This window comes from Macaca fascicularis, chromosome 9 (assembly GCF_037993035.2).
Source record: "Macaca fascicularis isolate 582-1 chromosome 9, T2T-MFA8v1.1".
Lineage (NCBI taxonomy): Eukaryota > Metazoa > Chordata > Mammalia > Primates > Cercopithecidae > Macaca > Macaca fascicularis.
In genome coordinates this window covers 13135754-13158583 of record NC_088383.1, presented here as the reverse complement: position 1 = coordinate 13158583, position 22830 = coordinate 13135754, and the positions used below count along the sequence as shown (strand labels likewise).

At 42.0% G+C, this 22830-nt stretch overlaps 1 protein-coding gene across 5 annotated transcripts in view; it reads right to left on the bottom strand.

Annotated features, from left to right (window-relative positions):
* Positions 1–22830, bottom strand: part of CDC123 (cell division cycle 123) — a 55043-nt gene that overhangs the window by 11025 nt on the left and 21188 nt on the right. For 2 of the 5 annotated variants that reach the window (XM_045399546.2, XM_065520276.1), the window contains 6 exons: positions 21763–21858; positions 20774–20880; positions 8840–8888; positions 4531–4606; positions 2406–2528; positions 1179–1207 (listed from right to left, as the gene is read on the bottom strand). The exons of 1 other annotated variant lie outside the window; for it this stretch is intronic. In XM_045399546.2, the coding sequence (XP_045255481.1) occupies positions 1179–1207; positions 2406–2528; positions 4531–4606; positions 8840–8888; positions 20774–20880; positions 21763–21858 (480 nt within the window). The remainder of the gene's footprint in view (positions 1–1178; positions 1208–2405; positions 2529–4530; positions 4607–8839; positions 8889–20773; positions 20881–21762; positions 21859–22830) is intronic. 2 more of the 5 variants (XM_005564623.4, XM_065520277.1) reach the window with 1 other exon arrangement.

Here is a 22830-nt window from a genome sequence, read left to right as displayed (position 1 = left end):
TCTTGACTCACTGCAACCTCCACCTCCCGGTTCAAGCGATTCTCCTGCCTCAGCTTCCCGTGTAGCTAGGATTACAGGCATGCGCCACCATGCCTGGCTAATTTTGTATTTTTAGTAGAGACGGGGTTTTTCTATATTGGTCAGGCGGGTTTCGAACTCCCCATCTCAGGTGATCTGCCTGCCTTGGCCTCCCAAAGTGCTGGGATTACAGGCCTGAGCCACCGCACCCAGCCAAAATAATTATATAAATATCAAGTGGCCAACTCCTGGCCGCATTTAAGTGTGCAAACTGAACTATTTTAAGCAGGCCCTGACCTCGGACACAAATGAGAAGTAGGATGGAAGGTGCCCATCTACCGACCGGCTCGATAAAGAATCCCTAAATCATGGTACACAATGATTTCAGGTATTAAGTCCCCTAATGTTAGGTATATTTTAAGGGGAGATTTTTGACCATGGTGAATTTCAAACACCTTAGTTGGTGTGAGGGAAAAAAAAAATTTGAGGAGGGGATGGGGTCTCACTCTGCCACCCAGGCTGGAGAGCAGTGGCGCAACAAAGGCTCACTGCAGCCGTGAATTCCTGGGCTCAAGGGATCCTCCCAGCTCAGCCTCTTGCATAACTGGGACTACAGGCACACACCACCAGGCCTGGATATTTTTTTTTTCTCTTTTGAGGCAGAGTCTCGCTCTGTTGCCCAGGCTGGAGCGCAATGGCGCAATCTCGGCTCACTGCAACCTCTGCCTCCTGAGTAGCTGGGATTATAGGCACCCACCACCATGCCTGGCTCATTTTTTTGTATTTTTAGTAAAGATGGGGTTTCACCATGTTGGCCAGGCTGATCTCGAACTTGTGACCTCAAGTGATCCTCCTGCCTCAGCCTCCCAGAGTGCTGGGGTTACAGGGGTGAGCCACTGTGCCTGGCCTGGGCTGATTTTTTTTTATTTTTAGTAGAGATGAGGTCTCACTATGTTGCCCAGGCTAGTCTCAAACTCCTGAGCTCAAATGATGTCCCTGCCTCAGCCTCCCAAAGTGCTGGGAATACAGGCGTGAGCTGCTGCACCCAGACAAAATATTTTTTGAGCAGTAGATCCTTCATACACATAGCAAAGGCATGCTCTGCCTGCTTATAAAACCAGCTCTTATTTTAAAGCATATCAGACAGAGTTTTTACTTACCCTACTGTCTCTGTATATATCGAACACAACTGTAAAGGAGAAAAAAAGTCCGTTATTAATGAACTAATATTTCATGATGTAAATCTCCTTTTGAAAATTAAAGTATGTTTTAATCAAAGACAACAGAATATAAGTGACCCTGAGGACTTAATGCTTCTAAATCTCAAAACTTCAAACATAAAAAGGCATCCTGCCATGTTTTATTTATATAACTTTGCTTTACTGATCTCTGTTCCCCAACCATAATCCCCTATATTTAAAAATTCAAACCAAACACCAACATCATCTCAACCGGTTCCCCATCATAGACCGGTTCTATGGGAATGACGGGAGGAGTCACTGAGCAAAGTACTGGTGAAAGGGGCATCAATCACTGATCCGGGAGAATGCAATGAGCAAAGCTTATAATAGAAAGCAGAAAATCGAATGAGGCCTGAAGCATGATTCATCTTATTTTAAATCAAATCTGCCACAGAGCCCAGTCTTGGCAAGTAGAGAAAATGTCAATCATAGCAGATATAATTTTCAGATGTATGAAAACTCTCACACAATATACTTTCAATTCCTAAAAACAACCCACAAATGTTTACTTTGTAACTGGTGCTGTCTTTGATCATTCAGAGAAGCTGGAAAGGTAGATGGGACTTTGTTCTCTGTAGACAGCCCGTTTGAAATATACAATCAAACATCTAAAATAAGAGGGGGAACTGACTTCGCAGTAAAAATAGATTTTAGTTAAGTAAGATGAAATTAACATGGCTGGTGCGGTGGCTCACACCTGTAATCCCAGCACACTGGGAGGCTGAAGTAGGCGGATCACTTGAGGCCAGGAGCTCAAGACCAGCCTGGCAAACATGGCAAAATTCCATCTCTACTAAACACACAAAAAATTAGTCGGGTGTGGTGATGTGCACCTGTAGCCCCAGCTACTTGGGAGACTGAAGCAGGAGAATCACCTGAACCCAAGAGATGCAGGCTGCGTAAGCCAAGATCGTACCACTGCACTCCAGCCTGGGTGACAGAGTGAGAATGTCTCCAGATAAAAAAAATAATAATAAGAAGAAGAAATTAACATACAAACTATCAAAAATAACAAATAATAATATAGTAAAATACTTAAAATACAGTATTTCAAATCTAGTTATTAGGATATACACCATAGTAAATAAGGTCCAGCAACACTGTATATTTCATTTCATTTTACTGGATCAATAAAAAAATACTCACAGTCTTCATCTAAGAATTTGTACTGTATGTGTTTCTTGAAAAAGTCTTGTATACATCTGCAAATTTCTTCCTTTTGTTTAGAAATATGATCATAGTATTGTGTGTAGTCTCTTTGAGAAATACCTGACAAGAAAATATTTTACATTCTGTTATTATACAATATTCTTTTCAAAAACATCAATACGTGATTTAAACATTTTGTGGAAAGAACCATTAAAGTAGATTAGAAGATCACCCGGATGGGTACTGCATTACACACGACCCAGCTGTAAGGATTCATATGAACAGGGGAATCCTGAAGTACTACACTGCCGTGTCTTCTTACTTCTGGAAGAATTTACTGTTTTTTTTTTTTTGAGACAGTCTCACTCTATCGCCCAGGCTGGAGTGCAGTGGCATGATCTCGGCTCACTGCAACCTCTGCTGCCCAAGTTCAAGCGATTCTCCTGCCTCAGCTCCCGAGTAGTTGGGATTACAGACACCTGCCACCGCGCCTGGCTAATTTTTTTTTTGGTATTTTTAGCAGAGACGGTCTTTCACCATCTTGGCCAGGCTGGCCTTGAATTTGATCTCATGATCCACCCACCTCGGCCTCTCAAAGTGCTGGGATTACAGGTATAAGCCACCACACTCGGCCTTTTTTCTTTTTTTCTTTTTTCTTTTAGAGACAGGGTCTCATTCTGTTGCCCAGGCTGGAGTACAGTGGCACAATCATAGCTTATCACAACCTCCACCTCCTGAGCTCAAGTGACCCTCACACCTCAGTCTCCCGAGTAGCCGGGACTACAGGCATGTGCCACCATGCCTGGCTCATGGTTTTATTTTTTGTAGAGACGGGGTCTCAGTACATTGCCCAGGCTGGTCTTGAACTCCTGACCTTAAGCAATCCTCCAGCCTTGGCCTCTCAAACTGTTGGGATTACAGGTGTGAGCCACAGCACCTAGCCCATGGAAACAGTTATTTTCATTTAGTAAAATGGAAGGAATTCGAAGTCCCAAAAAGTCTTGTTATGTAAAAAATTAAAGCAGCAATTCTAAGCCCGCACACGTAATCGACTGCTGCTGCTTTGATTTCCTCCAAAGAAGCCTCTGCAAATTGGTATACTCTTCCCCTTTCCTCGGGAAAACAGCATTCTTCACCAGATGCCTGCCGTATTCAGACTGTATTGCCTAGAAGCAGTCTGTGTTTCTTGTTCATACGTGCTACTTGGCCTTCACAGCCTGCTCGTTCAAGCCATGGAAAAGTAAACATTCCTTTTTTCAGAGTGACTTGCTGACATGAGTCCAAACACACTAACGGGACTATTACACAAACTCCCTGAATTTGCTCCGGTCCTAGGGAAAAGTTCTCTAGGAAAAAAAGTTCTGAAATTCGGGCTTCCTATTCCTCAATCATGTGCCAACAGGACCCCCTTCTTTAGAGCACCTACACTGCAGCTTCCCCAAGAACATCGAGCAATATGAGAAGTGCGAACACCCCAACTTTCTTTCAGGTGGGTTAACACATTTCAACATCACATTCAATGAATCAATATTGCTGATTTGATTGCATTCAAATTACACTTTTCTCGGTTGAAGATAAATTTTACTTCATGGAAAACATGCATAAACAAAATAAAGAACGAATTATCTTCAATATTTCACTTAAATAAATCATAGCAAACAAAATAGTAACCTGAGAGGAAAGAAAATGGGTGTCTTAGAAGAATACACTTACTTGTCCACATATTTTCTCTTGCTAGAATAATAAATAGTGCCCCAATAATAGAAATAAAGGTTCCAAAACTTGACTTTTTATGACGCTTAAAATAAGCAGACTATTGCTAAGTACTGTTTAGGAAAATTCCATACAGAGTCCCTGATTCCTAAATCAACCACCACTTTTATCTCTGGAATCCAGCCAGCCATGATTATCTGACAACACCGTTTCCTGTGGCAAGTGAATCTGGGCTCGGGATTCCTGTCAACACGGCATTCCAGAGAGTCAGTACCAACTGGTTAGAGGTGGCATCTGAGATGAAAACAGATTGACATCCCAGTCCTAATTACTGGAAATTTACTTCCAACAAAAGCTTGTCTTCTTTTAAAGATGACTTTCAAGGATAAAACAAACAAAAAAAACTCACCAATAAGCTTGTTTTCCTTGACAAAACATCGAAACTCAGCGCCAGGAATCAATTCACACCATTTTCGGAGAACAAGCTGTAGACAAAGGACAAAATATTTAATATAACACAACCATATGGTAAGGTCTACTAGGCAATTTTAGGTCAACACTGTATCTTAATGATTGCCGTTATCAAATGGTTTTTAAAAAAGAGGCATCATATAACATTCTTGGCTGGGCATGGTGGCACATGCCTGTCAGCTACTCAGGAGGCTGAGGAAGGAGAATCACTTGAACCCAGGAGGCGGAGGTTGTAGTGAGCAAAGATCACGCCATTGCACTCCAGCCTGGACAACAAGAGTGAAACTCCATCTCAAAAAAAAAAAAAAATTCTTAACATGAGATGTAGGGAATAGAGTTGTGATCTATTATTCTAATAACCGCAAGAAAATTGTGCTAAAATTCTATGACAAAATGCATCCTTGTCAGGTAGCTGCCATTTTGAGAGTTCTGACATACAAGCACACCATCAAGAATGTAGTTACATCTTTTCATCACAGTGCCATATGTCCATTCATATGTTCTGCACCCCTTGAGGAATATCAAATAATAAAGTAATTCCAGCCTGGCGCAGTGGCTCACTCCTGTAATCCCAGCACTTTGGGAGGCTGAGGCGGGCAGATCACCTGAGGTCAGGAGTTAGAGATCAGCCAGGCCAACATGGTGAAACTCCATCTCTACTAAAAATACAAAAAAATTAGCCAGGCGTGGTGGCAGGCACCTGTAGCCCCAGCTACTAGGGAGGCTGAGACATGAGAATCGCTTGAACCCAGGAAGCAGAGGCTGCAGGGAGCTGAGACTGCATCACTGCACTCTAGCCTGGGCAACAGAGCAAGACGCTATCTCAAAAATAAAATAAAATAATTCGAAACTTGTCTACCTTAAGTACCAAGAGGTAATCCTTACTTTGATATAATTATTGTTGAGGTTTGTCACAATGAATCACCAAAACAACTCTCTCACTATTTTCTCAATATTTTAGTTAATCAATTCTACCCTTGGCCCAAATCACAAATGGGTCTTATTACTGTAATTAATAATTATTTAATATATATAAACTCTCATATACTATAGTAATAAGTTTCTCATCTTAAAAATCAGGAAAACTGGCCGGGCGCGGTGGCTCAAGCCTGTAATCCCAGCACTTTGGGAGGCCGAGACGGGCGGATCACGAGGTCAGGAGATCGAGACCATCCTGGCGAACACGGTGAAACCCCGTCTCTACTAAAAAAATACAAAAAACTAGCCGGGCGAGGTGGCGGGCGCCTGTAGTCCCAGCTACACAGGAGGCTGAGGCAGGAGAATGGCGTAAACCCGGGAGGCGGAGCTTGCAGTGAGCTGAGATCCAGCCACTGCGCTCCAGCCCCGGCGACAGAGCGAGACTCCGTCTCAAAAAAAAAAAAAAAAAAAAAAACAGGAAAATTTCAGGTGGGACATTTTATGTATTTAAAAAAACATGTTTAAAATATGCCTTAGAAATTTTAAATGCACTGATTTCCTTTTTCATTTATTATAAGCTCTTAGTCAAGCCCTATTATCTGAATTTTTTTTAATGTAATTATTAAATGGATCTGACACTAAAATATTACACAGTTCCTATCTATTAAAAGCCCATACAGGCATATACACACATACTTTATATATATATATATATATATATATAGAGAGAGAGAGAGAAAGAGAGAGGCTACAGTGGTTTTACTTAGCAACAAATAAATAAGCAATTGTAGCACACAATTTACTGGAAAATTTGCATAAGGTTTATCAAAATACTATTTTGTATAGGTAATACATACACTCTGGTTGATTTTCACAAAACACAGAAAGGCATAGGGAGTTTCTCTCTCTCCCCCACCCTGTCCCTCTGTCTTTCTCCTCAGAGGCAACCAGTGCTATAGGTTTCTTGTGCATCTTTCCAGATTTATCCTACAAATACATAACTATATATAAAGAGAGAAAGAGTGTGTGTGTGTGTGTGTGTGTGTGTGTGTGTATTTTAAATACACACAGACAGGAGAAAACAATACACAGGATTCTACTTGCAACTTTTTTTATTTGAATTACTTGAAGAGTATCACTTTCCTACACTTTTAAAATTGAGTTTTAAATCTTATACACATGATAATGGTGTCTTTCAAAATGGCAATAAGAGAGCAAACTGCTGGTAAATAAATCTTGGAGGTAGATGATGACTTCTTTTTTTTTTTTTTTTTTTGAGACGGAGTCTCGCTCTGTCGCCCAGGCTGGAGTGCAGTGGCCGGATCTCGGCTCACTGCAAGCTCCGCCTCCCAGGTTCACGCCATTCTCCTGCCTCAGCCTCCCGAGTAGCTGGGACTACAGGCGCCCGCCACCTCGCCCGGCTAGTTTTTTGTATTTTTTAGTAGAGACGGGGTTTCACCGTGTTAGCCAGGATGGTCTCGATCTCCTGACCTCGTGATCCGCCCGTCTCGGCCTCCCAAAGTGCTGGGATGACTTCTTAAAAAAGACTGTGCCTCAGAGAAAGGCTAAGGAAATGATCTCTATCTAGTACCTGGCAGAAGCACCACAGCCAGGTACTTAATAGTTGTTTATTGTGTGAAGCAATCGCTATGACTATATTATTTAAAGTTATAGAAGTGTTTAATAAGCTGGGAAAATGCTCACACTATGCTATTAAGCAAGGGAAAAAAAATCTCACAGATTGTATGTAAGAATCTCACCTACAAGCACTCTAAGATCTAGTAATTGGTGGCTTGGTAAGAAGTCACTTAACTAGTAAATTAACTGCTCCATGCCTACGGTATAATCCTAAAAGAGAAGTCTATCTACAGTCAACACATTAAAAATTACTCAACACAGTGAGTCGACAGACCAATTTTGAAAGCATGTGTACATACGTACAAAAGTAGCTAGAAGCAAACAGACACTAAAGATATATTTTTAAAATTACTGCACTAATTCGAATTGGTGTTACAAGACCAACAATGAAATGTAATTTTTCACGTAAATGTAAAAATGCAATTATGGAGCAAAGATGACCATTCTCTTTTCAACAAACTATGAGTTGTCAAAGTTTTGGAAAGTTTGTATTTTGACAATGCAAGTGCAAGAAGGACCAGGAATGAGAGCTGAAACGTGGAGTCTGCATTTAGAAGAAAGTTAGGCCGGGCGCAGTGGCCCACGCCTGTAATCCCAGCATTTTGGGAGGCTGAGGCAGGCGTTTCACTTGAGGTCAGGAGTTCGAGACCATCCTGGTCAACATGGTGAAACCCAGTCTCTACCAGAAATACAAAAATTAGCTGGGTGGTGGTGGTGCACACCTGTAATCCCAGCTACTCAGGAGGCTGAGGCAGGAGAATTGCTTTAGTCCAGGAGGTGGAGGTTTCAATGAGCTGAGATCGTGCCACTGCACTCCAGCCTGGGCAACAGAGCAAAACTGTGTCTCCAAAAAAAAAAAAAAGTTATGTTTCGGATCCATTCACGACAGTTGATGAGCAGTTAGTTGTAGCTAAAAACCTGGTGCAGATCAGGGTATGTGCGTGTGTGTTTTGTGTGTATACTTTCAAAACTAGGAAAATTTGGAATAAAAATTGAGGTTTACTACGTTTAAACTCATCAAAATTTCTAATGAAGTTGTTTTTTCACCATCCTCTTTTTTTTTTTGAGACAGAGCTTCACTCTTGTCACCCAGGCTGGAGTGCAATGGCACCATCTCAGCTCACTGCAACCTCCACCTCTAGGGTTCAAGCAATACTTCAGCCTCAATTTCCCGAGTAGCTAAGATTACAGGCGACCACTACCATGCCCAGATTAACTTTGGTATTTTTAGTAGAGACGTGGGGTTTCGCCATGATGGCCGGGCTGGTCTCGAACTCCTGACCTCAGATGATGCGCCCACCTTGGCCTCTCAAAGTGCTGGGATTACAGGCATGAGCCACTGTGCCTGGCCTATCCTCTTATTATTTGTAAGGTGAGTGAACAGTATAAAAAATGGTAAAATGCTGAAACAATGAGGTGCAGCTGTGCAGCGTAAAAAGGTGTTTGTTTTGTTAAAGGTGTCTGCATATATCCTGTAGCAAGTGTATACTGCATACATATATTTAGTATATATATTCTATACATAATATATATCCTTTTATGTGTATATTTCATAAATGTAAAATTTCAGTGGCTTTAGGTTCCCAAAGAAATTAATCCAAGAAACTTCATTCGTTTCATTTCACTTAAGAATAAACAGCAATTCTCAACACATCTTAATCTACGATTATCAAGGAAAATAAGCTTCTTACCTCATATTCTATACATGGATCTGGAGAATCATCAGTACAATGAATAAACCTTTGGAAGAAGAAAAGGCAAATGAATCTCTTTGTTACTGGTGTCAGTTTATGCACACACGTAACTTATATTTAACATGAAAGTAACGTTTTACTAAAAGCATCCAGAAACAGGAGACTAACTCAAATTCGATCAACATTTATTAAGCCTTATTCAATGCTATGCGTTAGCCTAGGCACCTTGAGATATTAACTCATTTAATCCTCAAAACAATGTTATGAGCAAGACTGTACTTTCCAGGATCATTTCTACAGTTGGTCTAGTATTTGATAGCACAATAGGGTGACTATAGTCAACAACGATTTAATGGTACATTTTAAAATAATTAGAGTATAACTGAATCATTTGTAACACAAAGGATGGATAAATGTTTTGAGGGGAACAGATACCCCATTTTACCTGATGTGATAATTGGGCATAGCCTGTTTGTATCAAAACATGCAATGTACCCCAGGATGGGTGCAGTGGCTCACAGCTGTAATCCCACCACTTTGGGAGGCCAAGGCAGGTGGATCACTTGAGGTCAGGAGTTTGACTCCAGCCTGGCCAACATGGTGAAACCCTGTCTCTACTAAAAATACAAAAATTAGCCAGCTGTGGTGGTGGACGCCTGAAAACCCAGCTACTTCAGAGGCTGAGGCAGGGGAATCGCCTAAAACTGTGAGGCAGAGGTTGCACTGAGCCAAGATAGCACCACTGAACCCCAGCCTGGGCGACAGAATGAGACTCCATCTCAAAAAAACCCCAAAAAGCAAAAAACACCCATCTCATGTACTGCATGAATATATACACTTACTATGTACCCACAAACATTAAAATAAACAATGTTAGGAGCTATTATAACCACAGACATAGTATAATCTCCATTTTTTCTGTCAAAAGCCAAAGAAACTAATACCCAGAAAAGCCCAAATTTAGTGGCCACACCAAGACTCAACCTGTCTAACCCCCGATTCTCAACAAGGGGAGGAAGGCACTGTCATTGTACACGTTCCTGTTGCGTGCATCTTATACTGCAGCCAGCAGCCTACTTCTCCCTCAATGTAACGCTGGCCATCGAAAGCCACACAGGTAGTCGAATCCGTCTCCCACGTGCCATTTTAAAACTCGGATAGATCCATTCAGCCCTCCATTAAGTACACTGCTTCCTCCTCTAAAAATCCTCAGTTTCATCAACAATGTTTCATATCGCTTACTAAATGCCCACCTGTGCCAAAGCTTGGGCTAGGCATTGGGAATGTTAAAATGATGAAGACTCCTTCGTTCTGTATGGGGTCAGTCTGGTGGAGAAAGCTAAAAAGCACACACAATTTTAAACACACTGGAGAAAAAATGCTCCGCGGCACCAAGGAAGAACTGACTGGCTGGCTGCTGTGTGTCAGAGGGGAGCGGTAGTCAAGAAGGGGTCCGCATTTAAAGCACAGAGAAACGTGCCAAGGCAGGGAGGGCAGTGAGAGACCTCACAGAGCATTCAAATAACTAGAGGAGATCATCTCTGATGGAGCGCAGGACGCAAGGGGGAACTGCAACAGATGGAGCTGGACAGAAACTCTGGACAAAGAGAAGCATCCAGGTCATGAGAGGCCTTGTGTGCCCACCCAGGGCACTTGGACTTCATTATATAGACAATGGGGAGCCCTAAAATCTTCAAGTACGCAAGGGAGATCATTCCATTTAGGCGTTAAGAACATCACTGTGTTCACAGGTACCAGGGGTTTAAAAACATTTTTTAAATCTGTATCACTATGGCATAATGGTGTTGGACAGTTTAGGGGAAGGGCGGCAGCGTGGGAGGCAGAGAAACCTGGTTGAAGGCTTGCTGCAATAGCCTCGGGGAGATGAGGGTCTAACTATGGGAATGGGAGTGGACAGAGAAAGGAGAAGCGTAGAGGCAGGAGCAAGATCACTTGGTGACTCACTGAAAGGGAGGGAGCAGAGCCGGCACGGTGGCTCACGCCTGTACTCCCAGCACTCTGGGAGGCTGAGGAGGGCCGATTGCTTGAGTTCAGGCGTTTGAGACCAGTCTGGGCAATGTGGCAAAACCCTGTCTCTACAAAAATTAGCCAGGCGTGGCCAGGCACAGTGGCTCACGCCTGTAGTCCCAGCACTTTGGGAGGCCGAGGCGGGCAGGTCACCTCAGGTCAGGAATTCGAGACCAGCCTAACCGACATGGAGAAAACTCGTCTCTACTAAAAATACAAAATTAGCTGGGTGTGGTGGCGCATGCCTGTAATCTCAGCTACACGGGAGGCTGAGGCAGGAGAATCGCTTGAACCAGGAGGCAGACGTTGTGGTGAGCCAAGATCGCGCCCTTGCACTCCAACCTGGGCAACAAGAGTGAAACTCTGTCTCAAAAAAAACAAAATTTGCTAGGCCTGGTGGTGTGCACCTGTAGTCCCAGCTACTCAGGAGGCTGAAGCAGGAGAATTGCTTGAACCCAGGAGTCGGAGGTTGCAGTGAGCCGAGATCGTGCCACTGCACTCCAGCCTGGGTGACCAAGCGAGACTCCGTCTCAAAAAAAAAACCTAAAAACAACCTAGTTTTTCTCTGGAAAGCAAAAATCTCTTACTTCAAATCAAACTAACTTAACGGTACATTATCTTGAGGAGTAATAATTTAAAACTAGAAAACTAGCTTTCAATTAAAAATTATTTCAATAAAAATTAAACTTATCAGTTATTTTATGTTAATAAAAATTAAGGACTGAGCACAGGGCTCACACCTGTAATCTCAACACTTTGGAAGGCTGAGGTGGGAAGACTGCCTAAAGTCAGGAGTTTGAGACCAGCTGGGCAACAAAGCTAGGTCCTGCTTCTACAAAAAATATAAAAATTAGCAAGCATGGAGGCTCATGCTTGTAATCCCAGCTACTCAGGAGGCTGAGGCGGGAAGATCACTTAAGCTCAGGAGTTTGAGATTGCAATAAGCTGTGATCACACCATTGCACTCTAGCCCAGAGTGAGACTCTGCTCAAAAATTAAGGTCATGAACTGTCACAAGTTAATAAAAATTAACTAATTACTTTTATCCTTTAAAAAACTGCCCTTTCGCCCCCAAGGATCAGCATATTGATAAGTACTACACGTATCTAGAGCTTTCCACTACACATTTTCTATTATTTAAGAAAATTATTTTGGGGCCGGGTGCGGTGGCTCATGCCTGTAATCCCAGCACTTTGGGAGGCCGAGGTGGGCGGATCACGAGGTCAGGAGTTTGAGACCAGACTGACCAACATGGTGAAACTCCATCTCTACTAAAAATACAAAAATTAGCTGGGCATTGTGGCCCATGCCTGTAAGCCCAGCTACTTGGGAGGCTGAGGCACGAGAATCCCTTGAACCCAGGAGTTGGAGGTTGCAGTGATCTGAGATCACAACACTGCACTCCAGCCTGGGAAACAGAGTGAGACTCTGTCTCAAAAAAAGAAAGAAAATTATTTTTGTATACATATCCAGTATAGAGACAAGTGAAATATTTTAATTAGATAATCTACATAAGGAGAAAAGGGAAACATTCCAATAAACAGAAGAAACAATAGACCAGAGGTAAAAAAATCACAATCAGGACCTTGGGCTCTGTACTAGTATTTTCTCATCTTAGAAAAGTCAATTATCTTTTGGGACTGGTTCGTAGTTGCCTCAGCAGTAAATGGCAGATGGTATTGGGCGATTTCTAAAGTTCTTTATTCAATCAAATCTGTAGACAACTTGTCAGACCCCTTTTTCTTCCCTGTCTTTATATTCAGTTAACTACTTACTGCACGCTGAACCTCAGGGTGTGTCAGAGCTTCTAGAACACAGGTTTGAAAATGAGAGAGTGGACTGAGATGATTTTTCAGAATACTTCCCCAGAGATTCCAATCCAAAGTGTCCGAGATAGGGACTAGACACATATTTTTTTTTTTTTGAGACACAGTCTCAGTCTGTTGGCCAGGCTGGAGTGCAACGGCATGATCTCGGCTCACTGCAACCTCCGTCTCCCGGGCTCAAGCAATTCTCCTGCCTCAGCCTCCCAAGTAGCTGGGATTACAGGCATCTGTCACCATGCCCAGCTAATTTTTGTATTTTTAGTAGAGAAGGGGTTTCATCATGTTGGTCAGGCTGGTCTCAAACTCCCGACCTTAGGTAATCTGCCCACCTCAGCCTCCCAAAGTGCTGAGATTACAGGCGTGAGCCACCGTGCCCGGCCCATATTTTAGAAATGGTTATTCTGAGGAGTAGCTGCAGTTCAAGCTCTGTAAGAGGTTCTTGGGAAAAGGGCCAGAAGATGCCTGTCCACCAACTACAGGCCTCAGCAGGAAGTCTGCACCATTCTTGGGGAAAGGAAGAAATAGGGAAAAGGAAGGAAGCATCAAACTGGAGCGGCTTGGACCCCAAGCATGGCCTTCAGGGCCACAGCTTCAGCTGGAAAACTCAGTCTGGCCACCCTGAATCCCACCAAGGTCACTGGAGGACTCAGCACGTTTCCCACGACAAAAAGGCTCCATCTCAAGAAAAACAAAAACAAAAACACCACCACCACCACCAATAGGAAAAATTCCTAAAACTTTTTTCCTGGGTTAGTATTTAACATTAATTTGGAAGATTTCTTTTTTTTTTTTTTTTTTTTTTTTGAGACGGAGTCTCGCTCTGTCACCCAGGCTGGAGTGCCGTGGCCGGATCTCAGCTCACTGCAAGCTCCGCCTCCCGGGTTCCCGCCATTCTCCTGCCTCAGCCTCCCGAGTAGCCGGGACTACAGGCGCCCGCCACCTTGCCCGGCTAGTTTTTTTTTTTTTGTATTTTTTAGTAGAGACGGGGTTTCACCGTGTTAGCCAGGATGGTCTCGATCTCCTGACCTCGTGATCCGCCCGTCTCGGCCTCCCAAAGTGCTGGGATTACAGGCTTGAGCCACCGCGCCCGGCCTGGAAGATTTCTTTAACTGAAAATTTCAACAAAGTACCAACAGAATGTGGTATTAAACTAAAGTCACTAATTTGTAGTCTAAGCCGAAAGGAGGCTCTTACGTTGGATTCAAAGTTCAAATTCTTGGCAGAATAATTATAGTTACTCTAGCCAGCTATGAAAATTCTAAAATAAACACAAATGTGATTAAGTAATGTTACATTATTTACAATGTAAGTGGCAAACTAAAAGAATTCTCAGGTATAATAATAGCAAAGATTTTATTCCGAAGGAAAAAAAGCAAAATCCCAAAGCCCTACTGTGATGAAAGCTACTATGAAATTATGCTAGCATATTTTTACTACACTTTAAAATTAGCCAGTTAACAGGAATTTTGGAAAGCAATGTTACAGACACAAATTTTTAAAAAGGAAAGAAAAAAAAGGAAAATAAAAAATATTCTATCCCCAAACTAAAGAAATATGCTTAAGTAGTACTGATGACTAATCAGAGTGTTTTTTTTTTTTTTTTAAGGAACAAAATAATGGCATTCGCAGCAACCTGGATGGAATTGGAGACTATTATTCTAAGTGAAGTAACTCAGGAACGGAAAACCAAACATCGTATGTTCTCACTTGTAAGTGGGAGTTAAGTTATGAAGACACAAAGGCATAAGAATGACACACTGGACTTTTGGGACTCGGGAAAGGGTGAGGGTTGGCAAGGGATAAAAGACTACACATTGGGTACCGTGTACACTGCTTGGGTGATGGGTGCACCAAAAGCTCAGAAATCACCACTAAAGAACATATCCATGTAACCAAACACTACCTGTTCCCACAAAGCCACTGGAAAAAAAAAAAAATACAAGGGGAAATACACAGTGTACGTCAATGACAGATAATTACACATTCGTTGTCTTTACTCAGATGCAAAATAAGCACGGAAATAATTTTACCAAAAAATAAGATAAAATAAAATGAGTGCCGTATTTTTTTCTTTTATTACTACCCACATCATCCTCAGCTTAAACAAGCCTTAGTTTTCTGCCAGGCAAATGGCCTAACTATAAATAGGAATATTTATTGTGCCCTGAACATGCCTTCAGACTGACATGCTATTAATTATAATTAGGCCGGGTGCGGTGGCTCACGCCTGTAATCCCAGCACTTCGGGAGGCAGAGGCAGGTGGATCACTTGAGGTCAGGAGTTCAAGACCAGACTGGCCAATATGGTGAAACCCTGTCTCTACCAAAAATATAAAAATTATCCGGGTGTGGTGGCACGTGCCTATAGTCCCAGCTACGCGGGAGACTGAGCCAGGACAATTGCTTGAACTGGGAGGCGGCGGTTGCAGTGAGCCAAGATCGTGCCATTGGACTCCAGCCTGGGCCACAGAGTGAGACTTCCCCTCAAGAAAACAATAAAAATAAAATAAAATAAGTAAATAAATAAATAATTATAATCAACACACAGTTTCTCTCATGTTGTTCGAAATATTTTGCACACTGAAAGAGGACAAAAGGGCCGGGTGCGGTGGCTCACGCCTGTAATCCCAGCACTTTGGGAGGCCAAGGCAGGCAGATCACGAGGTCAGGAGATCGAGACCATCCTGGCTAACACAGTGAAACCCCGTCTCTACTAAAAATACAAAAAATTAGCCGGGCGCGGTGGCGGGCGCCTGTAGTCCCAGCTACTCAGGAGGCTGAGGCAAGAATGGCGTGAACCTGGGAGGCGGAACTTGCAGAGCCCAGATCACGCCACGACACTCCAGCCTGGGTGACAGAGCAAGACCCTGCCTCAGAAAAAAAGAAAAAAAAAGAGGGCAGATGTAGCATATCCAGTGATGAGCATGTCAGTGTCAGTCTGGGACTGTGGGAGGCGGAGGGTGCAGTGAGCCGAGATCGCATCATTGCATCCAGGCTGGGTGACAGAGGGAGACTCCATCTTGAAAAAATTTTAAAAAGACAAATCAAATTCCCTGACCTCCAGTCAAATGTATTTCTCCTTCATCATGAGCCCCTCAGAGAAACAATTAACAAATTTATTTTTTCACTCACTCAGCCCCTTTTTCTAAATGCCAATTGAGTATCAAAATTTTTTCTTGTCTACTCAGCCCACTGAAGTCACAATAAAATAATGAAAGCAGCCTGTGACTCAGCAAGTTTAATCACACAGAATGTTTATATCTTGGCAAATAATACAGTCAACACATTTATACGTGTCATATTTCTTTTTTTTGCATTTTTAGTAGAGTTGGGGTTTTACCATGTTGGCCAGGCTGGTCTCGAACTTCTGACCTCGTGATCCACCCACCTTGGCCTCCCAAAATGCTGGGATTACAGATGTGAGCCACCGCGCCCGGCCACATGTCATGTCAACCTCCACTTTTTAAAGCTTTTTGTCTACAGTAACCATTTGAAGAACAGGAAAGAAAAAAGCAGTAATTAATGTTCTCGAGTACATTATAGGCAGGGAGACAATACTGGCTGTCTACTCTTCAGGGTTCCCGTCTTCAGCCTGTCCAATGGAACCTGGATTGTTCAGATGCTGGGAGCATTTGTGCTTCCTGGTTCCCTCTCTAATCCCTGGGATGCATGTGCTGACTAATCTAAGCAGCCAAGGCATGGGCCTGGACCAGTGGCATCCACATTGCCTGGAAACAGGTTAGAAATGATCTGCTTAGCCCCCTCCAGGCCTGCTGGACCAGAAACCCTGGGGCCCAGGAACCTGTGTTTCATCTAACTCTCTGGATAACGCTGATGCATCTCATGCCAAGAACCTTGGTCTAACTAGGGGTGTCGAAAGTTTTAGCTTCCCTGGGACACATTAGAGGAAGAAGAATTGTCTTGGGCCTCATATAAAATACACTAACGATAGCTGATGATATAAAAAATAAATAAAAATTTAAAAAATAAAAGTCTCAAAAAAAAATCTCATGATGTTCGAAAGTTTCTGAATTTGGGTTGTGGCACATTCAAAGCCGTCCCAGGCTGCTGCAGCTTGGACAAGCTTGATCTAAACGAATCACAGCAATTCTGCTCCCTTTGCCAACTACTGGATTAGGCTGGGCAACTGTGACCAATGAGGGCTGAGAGGAAGTCTCCCAGGAGGCCTCCAGGAATGCTTTACTCGTTCGCCTACAGAAAAGAATGAGAGGAAACATATATACCCCTCCTGTTTTTGGCTGAGATATGGTCATGTCTTCGTGTGACAGATACTTGGAACTGTAGCAGCAATCTTTTAACCATTAGGTGAGAAACCCAAAGACCAAGCCACTACGTCAAGGATGGCAGAAGGAAAGGGCCTGAAAGAGCATGGGTTCCTGGCGACCTTGGTGAGCCACCGAGTATTCCTAAAAATATCCAATCTCCAGACTCCTCTTTAAATAATGTATTTTTTTAAATCCCGCGTGTAAGCTATTTTCGGCTTCTGTTAACTCGCAATTCTGACTGTAACATATTTGTTTTCTTGTCAAGTCAAGCCTCAAAATAGTAAAAACAACATAATCTCATTTTTATGTTATATAACTTTATACATATTATATATAACTATGTATTGTAAATTAAATGTTTTCTTCTATTATCTAATATTTTAATAGGAAGTATTTTGGAAAGAATGAATCTATAACTTTATTAAGTGAAAATACAAAGAACTTTTAAAATGGTGTTATTAAAATTATATTCTGGTTTTAGCTTTTATTAACTAGCTGTGGGATCTTGAACAAATCACTGAACAGATTTAGGCCTCGATTTTCTAATCTACAGAAGGAAAGGGTTAGATCACTGATATGATCCTGTCCAATCTAAGGAACTATACTCCTAATTTAATCTTTCAAGAGCTCTTCAAGGCCTTTGTGACAAACATTCATCTTTAATGAGTTCTATCAACAAGGAATTTTTATGTGATGGCAACACTTTCTGTTATGCAACTGATTTATTAATTGCTAAGCAACTACTAACAGTTATTTCTAGACAAAGTGACACATTAGTGGTGCCCAGCTAAAAGGCTGAAAGCCCAGTGCTTGGTATTTGCTCCTGCCAACTCCCAATTATTTATAATAGCAGAAGGATGGCATTCTGTGGGTAAACACTCTAAATCCAAGGCCTCAAACTCACTTGCTGATTTCACTTCCTTGCCATGCAAAAGTCAAAAAGTACAAAACGCGAAACAACAGACTATTATTCATACCATCCACTGGAACATCAGTTAAACAAAGATAAAAAGCAAGACGTAGCTTAAGAGGAGGCAGCTGATCACTAAATCGCAAAGCTGATTTAAAAAAAACATCAGCCTCAGAATTAAAAGCAGTTTATAGTTAGTTCTGGAAAGGCAAAGGTGTCTTCCCACTCTCACTGCAACTGACACTAAAGGCATATAAAAATCCTTATCAGGGCCAGGCGCAGTGGCTCACGCCTGTAATCCCAGCACTTTAGGAGGCCAAGGCGGGCAGCATCACAAGACCAGGAGTTCAAGACCAGCCTGACCAACATGGTGAAACCCCTTCTCTACTAAAAATACAAAAATTAGCTGGGCATGGCCGGGCGTGGTGGCTCACGCCTATAACTCGAGAACTTTAGGAGGCCTAGGCGGGCAGATCATGAGGTGAGGAGATGAGACCATCCTGGCTAATGCGGTGAAACCCCGTCTCTACTAAAATACAAAAAAAATTAGCCGGGCATGGTAGCCATGCCACTGTAATCCCAGCTACTCGGGAGGCCGAGGCAGGAGAATTGCTTGAACCCTAGAGGCAGAGGTTGTAGTGAGCCAAGATCGCACCACTGCACTCCAGGCTGGGTGACAGAGTGAGACTCCATCTCAAAATAAAAATTCTTACCAGCTGAATTATCAAGTAGACAGTATTTTCAGTGTAACATATTTTAAGACATCTTAAAGCATTAGATGTCAAAAAGCTTTCCAACGGGAAAAAGAGGCACAACTTTGTTCTACTTTTCAGAGGGTAGCTACTAGAATGAAAATACTACTGGTTACTAAAACAGACTACCAACACCTGTGCCAACACAACCAGAGGGTTGACAACTGAATGTCAAACCAACACTTGGTCAGGCGCAGAAGGATCAATTGAGCCCAGGAGTTTGAGGCCCAGCTTGGGCAACATAGTGAGACCCCATCTCTATTAAACACACACACACAGACACAGATGTGCACACACACACACTTTTTTTCTATAAAACTAGAACTACTAATACAGGTAAAATCCTTATACAGTAAACATGTAACACAATGTAATACAACCACACTCATTGATGGTTACTTAACTTCCTTTTCTTTAATCAATATAATAACACTAAAACCATACGTCCAAGCTGCACAGCTCAGACGCCAGAGTTGATACATGACTGTCATGTAGTGATCACGCCAGGATCTACTTCAAAAAAAGGATTTGAGTCTGAAATGGAATGAACTGGCAGGAGAAACTCAACTGGACAGGGCGGAAGTGGCATGCTTATACAAGATTTTCACCCTCATGCTGCTGCTTCTAGGTTCTCTGATATGCTTTAAAGGTCAGTTTAAAGATGAGTTTAACTGAGATAACTGGTCTGTTTAAGATGTGACAGCAAGAGAAACCTAGAAAAATAGCTGCTATTTGAAGACAACAGAAGCAGCATAAAGAGAGCACCTGCGGCTCAGCAGGGCAAGTATTCCGTCTGCCTACAACGCTGACTGCACTGTCAAATTTTTTAGCTATAGAGTGACAGGCAAAGGAAAGAAACAAAGCAATTCCACTTCTAGAAACTTATCCTAAGGAAAAAATTAGGAGAGTGCACCAAGGGTTAGCTTAAGGATATTCACTGCAGCTCTGGAAGAACAGCGGGTGGGTCAAATATGTTATGCTACAGCTCTCCAGAGGCGCAGCATTAAGGGAATGGAAAATAATGATGAATTTAGACATGCAATGACGTCACACTGTAAGTGCAAAAGCAGCCTACTAAGAAATATAAACTATAGGCTGGGCGTGGTGGCTCACACCTGTAATCCTAACACGTTGGGAGGTTGAGGTGGCACGAGGTCAGGAGTTCGAGATCACCCTGGCCAATATGGTGAAACCCTGTCTCTACTAAAAATATACTAAATTAGCCAAGTGTGGTGGTGCACACCTGTAGTCCCAGCTATTCGGGAGGCTGAGGCAAGAAAATCGCTTGAACCCAGGAGGCAGAGGGTGCAGTGAGCTGAGATCATGCCACTGCACTCCAGCCTGTGACCCCGTCTCAAAAAAAAAAGAAATACAAACTATAGGATCCCATTAAAAACTCTGTATATAGGTAGAGAGATATATTTATATTTATTTATAGACAGAATTCTAGAAGTATAAGAACTAATTGTGTCAAGATCATGAGTGCTTTTTTGTTTCTGTTTGTTTTGAGATGGAGTCTCGCTCTGTTGCCCAGGCTACAGTGCAGTGGCCTGCGATCTCGGCTCACTGCAACCTCCGCCTCCCGGGTTCAAGCAATTCTCCTGCCTTGGCCTCCCGAGTAGGTGGGACTATAGGCACTCACCACCACGCCCAGCTACTTTTTTGTATTTTTAGTAGAGACGGGGATTCACTATGTTGACCAGGCTGGTCTTGAACTCCTGACCTTAGGTGATCCACCTGTCTTTCCTTGCCAAAGTGCTGGAATTACAGGTGTGAGCCACCACTCCGGGTCATGAGTGCTTTTATATTTCCTGTTTTTATTTAGCTGTAATCCGTAGTTTTGCTTTTCTATGATAAACATTTATCAGTTTTATAACAGGAAAAAAATTACTGAAATGATTAATAAGCAGAGATACAGAAAGTCCTTAATATTTTCAGATATTTATTATATACTATTTTCTATAAAGGGAAAAGAAAGATTTGCTTTAACAGGTCATTTTCGCAATATGAAATAGCTTTGTTATATGGAGCTGTGATTTATAATAGTACTACAAGTAATGGAATTTCATCTACGGAAAAATTTGGACAAATACTGAAACTGTTGACATGAGAGAATAAGAGATACTTACGGCTGAGTGAAGTCACGAGTGATGAAATCAGAACTCTTGAAAAGTAGAAAGATGTCGCTGAGGGTTTTACATTTCAGAGAACTATTCATTGCTATCCAATACGCATCCTAAAGAATGAAGCACATGCTATTTAGTCCATATTCCATGTTGGCTGCTACGAATGCTCAGGCCTATAACAAAATCAATAATGCATATCACCTCAAGGGTTTAAACAAGAAAGTCAAGTAAATGTTAGCAGCACTGTCAAATGTTAAATTATGCTTAACAGCAAAGACCACCACCATTGCATTTCAGACACTTGGTTACGAGCACTGAGATGCCAGGGTCCTCACATTTCAGCCCAGGCCTAAGTACTTCCCCATGTTTTTCTTACTGATAATAGAAGAGAGGAAAATGAAGTGTCAGAAACATTGACATTTTGGCTACAAGATTAAGGTGGTAAAGAAATAGTCTGACCAGCTACTCTCCAAGAAAAGGGACATCAATTTCCACCCTTCCCGTTTCTGGGGAGTGGCAGCCAAACACCTGAACTTTGGCGGCTGGAGCTATTACACCAACATCTATCAAATCTGAAAGAGAAGGAGGTGAGCTATTCTGAACCACTACAACTTTAAACGGTAAATGTCTCATACATAAGAACAAAAGACGGGAAGGCAAATGCAAAGTAGGCACAAAGCTCAGTGGAACATAGCTAAAAATTTTTTGGCACGTTTCTGAAAAGGGCAGAGTATGAATTTCCTCAGAATTCTAAAACAATCAGCAACACAGGAGGTGGAAACTACCTTTTGGCAGAATACATGTTTCACAGCCCCAGGAAAGTGTATAGCAAAATCCGGAAGGTAAAATAGTAGAGGGAAATTAATAATAAATTCCACGGTATTTTTCCTGGAATTAGGAATATAATTAGACCCTCTGTAGGGATATGAAATGAAATAAATAGCAAAACAAAGAACATTTAAACAGTAAGAGAATTACTTATGTGTTCCTACCCTTGGGGCACTCCAGTTAAGCTTAGGAAAGACACTGCCCCCGAGGGAATTGATAGCTTCCTGGACTTGAGTGGCAAACTCAGGAAATTCTGGTGCCTACAGGGAGAGAAGAAATCATTGGGTACGTCAATATCATCACAGTATCTATGGAAAACAAGATCAAAATCTCAAGGTTATAGCTGAGGGTGTTAAAAACAGAATTTAGAATACAAATTACTATCAGAATTTCTGAACTCAGCGAAATAAAATCAGTGATCAAGTACACTTACCAAAAAGAGAAATAAAATAATCAGCTGCTTAAATGGCATTTTTCAGACAATCAAAGCCTGCAAAGCTGAAATGACAACCACTAGGCTTCTGAGGATGTGAGGAAGGAATGAATGGTTCTCTGTACACCGACGTAAAATGAGTATTCATCAAGAGAAAAGAGAATATCACCTGTACCAATACTCCAGTTGTCAGAAATAACATCCCTGCTTGAAGAGCTCGAAGCCCTTCCACTTGTAGGGAGAGTCCTAGACATACAGCATCCCCCAAAGCCACAGAGACAATGAAAAATAAATGACGTGGCAAACTATTTAAACACTGCTATTTCCAGACACGTTTTAAAACAAGCAAAACTCAAAATCTGAACCTCGGTCAAGTTAAAACGTTCTTTCCTTTTTGGATGATTTTAAAAATGCATATTTTCTATAAGCAAGTGACCAAAACATTCTGTATGTTTGTTTCAACTCAGAAGTGAATAGAAATACTGCTGCTAAACAGGAACTTAAGCCTGATGTCATTATGTCCTGTCACGATCACAGGAGCTTGTGGACATAAGCAAGAAAAAAGGTAAGTAAGAGAGGGGGAAGTGGGGACCTCAAAAGACATAAGAAAACAAAAACATTAACAGATTCTACACGCAGTCATTAATTTTCATTATATCCTGTAAAGAGGATTGCTGCCCCCTATAGGGCAACTATAAGTTCTGAAAAAAATCCAGTAACCAACTTCTTCCATAGGAAAAAAAAAAGACTACATCTTGACTTAACTAAACTACACATTCAAGATTACATCAAATAGTTA